The 4,841-nt window shown below is 44.3% G+C and overlaps 1 protein-coding gene across 1 annotated transcript; it reads right to left on the minus strand.

The window, feature by feature from the left end:
• Nucleotides 1-232: 232 nt before the first annotated feature.
• On the minus strand, nucleotides 233-1,710 carry LOC115964585. Its single transcript, XM_031083867.1, has 4 exons — nucleotides 1,135-1,710; nucleotides 929-1,054; nucleotides 587-811; nucleotides 233-505 (listed from the first exon to the last, which is right to left on the minus strand). The coding sequence occupies exons 1-4, from the start codon at nucleotides 1,708-1,710 to the stop codon at nucleotides 233-235; spliced, it is 1,200 nt and encodes a 399-aa protein (XP_030939727.1).
• Nucleotides 1,711-4,841: the final 3,131 nt, after the last annotated feature.

The raw sequence follows: 4,841 nt of genomic DNA on the forward strand, positions 1-4,841 counted from the left end.
GAGATTCACACTAATAATAATAATAATAATAACAATAAATACATAATGTAAAAGAAGGAATTTCATACATTTAATCTAAATGTCTGATTACAATGATTCCAATGTTAAAAAAAAAAAAAAAAAAAAAAAAAAAAAAAAAGCCCTATTTCTTCAATTTTATCCTGACTCCATCTTTGGAGAGCTAAGTAGAAACGACCTCAGGACCCTTGGAGCCCTTATTTGGGGGAACAGTCTAGAGGGGCTGAACTGAGAGGGCTGGCTCCTCGACATGAAAGGCCTGAGCATTAACTGTAGACTCTGCAATCTTCTGGGGTGCTTTAGGATTTGAGCCTTCATTTGTTTTGGTCGCCCTAGGAAGCTCACTCTCTTTGGCTGGCTCATCAAGAGCAGTTATGGCTAGAGCAGCTTCAGGCTGAGTAGTCTCAGTCTCCTCAGGAGCAACCTTAGCCTCGGAGTTAGCGGGGGCAGTTTCTCGGATGGCCAGAGGGTAGTATACATTCTCCACCTTCCACAAATTGAATGAAGCCTCAACCCCAGCTTGTTTAAGGGCTTCATTTCAAACCTAGGAACAATAGAGCCTGCATACCCCAGGTACTTGAGCCTTGAGAGTGGCTTGGGTCTCGACCACTCCCAAGTCATAAGCCTCCTCCTCGACTTTTTCCTTGGAGCTCTCGACCTCCGTCCTGGCGAACTCTGCCTCTGCCTTAGCCCTCAAGGCTTCATCCCTGGCCCACTCCGCGACGTTCTTAGCCCCCTCTGCCTCGGCCAACTTCTTCTTTAGATCAGTGATTTGCTCCTTGGCAATCTTCAGCTAATCCTAAGTCTCATGTAGGTGCCTCGTCTGGCTTTCAGCCTGCCTTTGAGCGCTAGCTAGGCTTGATTCAGTGTTATCTCGGGCCCTAGTCATCTCCTTCAGATCCTCCCTTACTTTCGAGAGATCGGCCTTGGAGTTTTTAAGGGTCCGCGTAGCATCCAAGTGCTTGTCACACTTGAGCTCCAGGAACCTGCTCTGTTCCTTAGCATCCTCTTCTAACCTAAAAGTGGCCTGAACAGCCTGCCAATTGAAACAAACACACGGTAAGTTGGAAACCAAGGAACAAAAATCAACGAAGTCACAAGTGTTAGAAGTCTTACCATGCCCAAGTATCTCTTGATGCTGAGAAAGACCTCCTGCCTCCTCAAATTCCCCAGCTCGGCCATATCGGTGGGAAGTAGCAGGGACCTTTCCAACGAGTAGACCACATAGGTGCCTTCACCCCCTCGGAAGTCCTTGAGGGAGGCGTTGCCCATAAATGGCTCCTCGTGGAGCATTGGGGCAGGAACCCAGGCCTGGGGCTCGGACTGAGTGGCGGCCTCTTTTTCTTGGCCCTGGTGCTCGATTTTCAATTGTTTTGAAGCTCGTAAGGCTTCATCTTCCTCCCGAGAGGAGCGAGATTTACCCCCATCCATGGGCTCCTTGCCTTTGGAAGCCCTCTTCCTTTTCGGATCGGCGGGTTCGGGCCGAGGAGGCAGAGTCGACTGGGAAGGAGGAGGAAGTCTGGACCAAGGAGATGATGGTTGCGATTGGGTGGAAGATGACCTGGTCTGAGCAGGCTGAGGCTGGGGTGGAGGAGGAGGAAGTTTGGATTGTGGCTTCCCTGGCACGTCCTTCCCCGGTTGGCCCTTAATTAGGTCGAGCAAGCTGGTTGGAAGTTTTCTCTTAAAACCCATCTCAGCCTGAGAAGAAGTCCCTACTGATAGGAGATCCGCTTCTATCAAATTGGGGTCACCTAAGTCACCAGAGGGATCCTCAGATTGATTAACTTGGTCGAATACACCAAATTCGTCCTCGGACGGACCCAAAACACCCTCAACCTCTGCTGCTTGATGGGATGAAGAAGGGCCTGCCAGCGGGACGCCTTCTAGGACAGGAGATCATTCGGGAAGCAAAAACCCATGTTTTGCTACGGTGATTCTGTGAAGTCGAGGATCGTTAGCTCTGATCATGTGCTTCGGAGGGGAGAATGATTTCTGAATGGGATCGTACCCGAGGATCTTGTGAACAACTCTGACTTGGTTGTCAGCTTCATTCACAAAGACCTCCACCTTAAGGATGGTTTCCAAATCTTCTCTGTTGACCAAGTGAAAGTGTCGTTCAAAGGCGTGTGGATCTGCAAAAAAGAAAGCATATTCATATTAGCAACCGAATAAGGCAAACTATGATAACACAAAAGATTAGCCCTCTCCTACTCTAAATACACCACCTGGTTCCCCCTACTCTGTCGGAAAATGAAGGTCGTCGTGCCACTCCCCAAACACGATGAGAAAGTCCTTATTTAACCCCTTGCTGGTCTCGGGGAGGCACTGGATAAGCCGAACCTTATCATTCTTGGTCTTCATATAATAGGATTTACGCTTTAGGTTTTGGAGGTTGTAGCACCAATTTACATCATGATGGGTTAACCTCAAACCCATTTTCTCGTTTAAAGCATCCACGCAACCTAGGATCCTAAACACGATGGCGGCGCACTGGGTGGGAGCAAATCTGAAATGCCTAAGGTAGTCCCTCATCACCGGCCCCATAGGGATTCTCATACCACCTTCTATGAAGGCGATCATGGGAATCACTACTTCACCCTCTTGCCTCTTAAAATGCCACTCCCCTTCTTCACAGTATCTCAAGCCTACATTACTAGGTATCCTATAATCGGCAACGAATTTCTTCATCGACTCTTCAGACTCAACCAACTTTTTAAACTTACCTATCCCTGGAAACAGCTAAAAAACTCAGGGAAGGACGAAAGAAAGCGAGGAACGAGAGAAAAAGAAACTTAGAAGAAAGAAAGCAATAGTTAGAGAGAGAAGAAAACTTACAGAAATGAGGAAAAGCTCCTCGGACAGGCTTTTTATGCTGAATAGAGATGTGAGTTTGGCTGGAGATTTGACCAAACTCAAAACATGTGCGCAAGAACTCTTAAGTGTAAAAGTAAGGAGGCAAATCGGTTCAAATGGGTATTTATACCCCCAATTAAAAATAACCGTGCAGGTTTTCCCGCCCATAAAGTTAAGGAATGCCCACCGTTGGATTACCATCACATCGTTGAACATGGGGAGCACAAAGCTGCCAGAATTTAATGAAGGTGCGCTCCGTATACCGAAGCACCAAGAACGTGCCTTGGACAAGTGAGAAGACTCTGGCACTAATGGAAGACAAGACTTGACAAGCCATGATGAAGGCCCGAGGACATCAAAATCCTCCTCCCCGCCCAAGGAGCCGGACAGCAGGATTTTGAGGGGCTATTATGGGGTCAAAGAATTTGGCAATCCCAACCCACTTCACACTAAGCCCAAGGCCCACACCGAGGAGGAAGAAATGTTCGAGGACGAACGAAGAAAGTCCAAATTACCTAGAAACATCACCGAGGACAATCCTGTTCTCGACCAACCTAAATATTGGAAGGGAAGAACGACACGTCATCGAAGGCAGCCTCCTAGAGCATCCCAAGAAAAAGGACAAGTACAGTAGGATAGCCATAAGAGCATGGTGTAAGAGCAATTCAAGGAGAAACTATCACCTCCGCATTAAATGCCCACAACTAACGTCCTGGCCGCATTAATGAGGAAATGACCCCTGAACTGCGCGGTCTTGGTTGCTGCAACTCATAGAAGGTTTGGGAAGGTGGCTGATAGGACAAGCACTCGAGTAGTGACCTGTATGATCAACAGATGGAGGGCCAAGATCGACTGGAAGGGGATATATAATGTGAGAAATCCTCCAAGAAAGGGGGATCGAAAAAAAGGGAGAAGGAGAATACGGTAGCAATTTGCATGATCTTGGAAACCTTTGTAACTAAGCACTGAAAAAAGAATAAAAACAATAATTTCCTCGGAAGAAATGCCCGAGGACAGAATTTCATACTTTAGCCTATGTCCTTGTTATTCAACCCACTCATAACCATATCTAGTTGTTGTAACCCTCACTAAGGCCTAGTTCTTAAACCCTTTCTCTATAAATTTATTGTATTGGGCTAGTTGGGTTTGGGTCCGCTCATCTAATAGTAGAAGTGCTTAATTCCTGGCCCTACACTTATAATTTAATATTTTTGTTTGTTTTTTTAGACCCCTTAAAAATAGATTAGTTTAGCCTAATAAATTAGTCAAATGTTTATTTACGTTAATTATGAGATCTAGGTTAAACACATGCAAACTTATTACTTAATGTGGAAACATAAAGAAGATAGTAATACGATCACCCAGGAAAACCAATTAAACCAACCATTTCAAGATAAAAACCTGGGGAGAATTTAACCTAACTATCCTCAAGGTAAACAAATCCACTATGATAGAATGGAAAATTACAATAGATTTAAACCCTAAATTTAAAGCTACCTCATATAGAACTAACTAACACGACCATGTGCAGCTCCAACTTTTAAATACTATGTGAAATAAATCTAAAACCCTAATCACTCAATCGGCTTATGGACTGTTGGGCCAAAATTAAAATATGCAGAATCTGTGTCTTAATCAATCGAACTTGGCATGTTTCAAATTCTTCTTTCTACAGTTTGTATGTTCTTGTGTTCTGACTTGTAACACCTTAAGCAATGTCTAAGATCTATAACTAGACAAGTTTGTATTCATGGTTTGCAAACTGTTCTAAACTTTTAGAACCTAACAATCTCCCCATTTATCAATCCATGATAAAACTTACATACAAAATGAAATGCTCAAATACAAGAACAAACCAATTACAATAAAATACCCAAATACATCACAAATCTCAATCTAAGACTTCAAACCTAAAAGTTTCTATAAGAGGCAAAAGATCTTGTTAGAATGTATCTGTCTTTCTTGAAACA

Source organism: Quercus lobata, chromosome 10 (genome assembly GCF_001633185.2).
Source record: "Quercus lobata isolate SW786 chromosome 10, ValleyOak3.0 Primary Assembly, whole genome shotgun sequence".
Lineage (NCBI taxonomy): Eukaryota > Viridiplantae > Streptophyta > Magnoliopsida > Fagales > Fagaceae > Quercus > Quercus lobata.

Bases quoted from the DNA above. Each gene is read 5' to 3' on its own strand.
- LOC115964585 (XM_031083867.1), bottom strand. From the start codon at position 1,710: ATGGGTTTTAAGAGAAAACTTCCAACCAGCTTGCTCGACCTAATTAAG. The intron at 812-928 runs GTAAGGGAGGAT...ACTTAGGATTAG, and splicing joins CCAAGGCCGATCTCTCGAAA to CTGAAGATTGCCAAGGAGCA. The intron at 506-586 runs GTATGCAGGCTC...AATTTGTGGAAG, and splicing joins TCAAGGCTCAAGTACCTGGG to GTGGAGAATGTATACTACCC.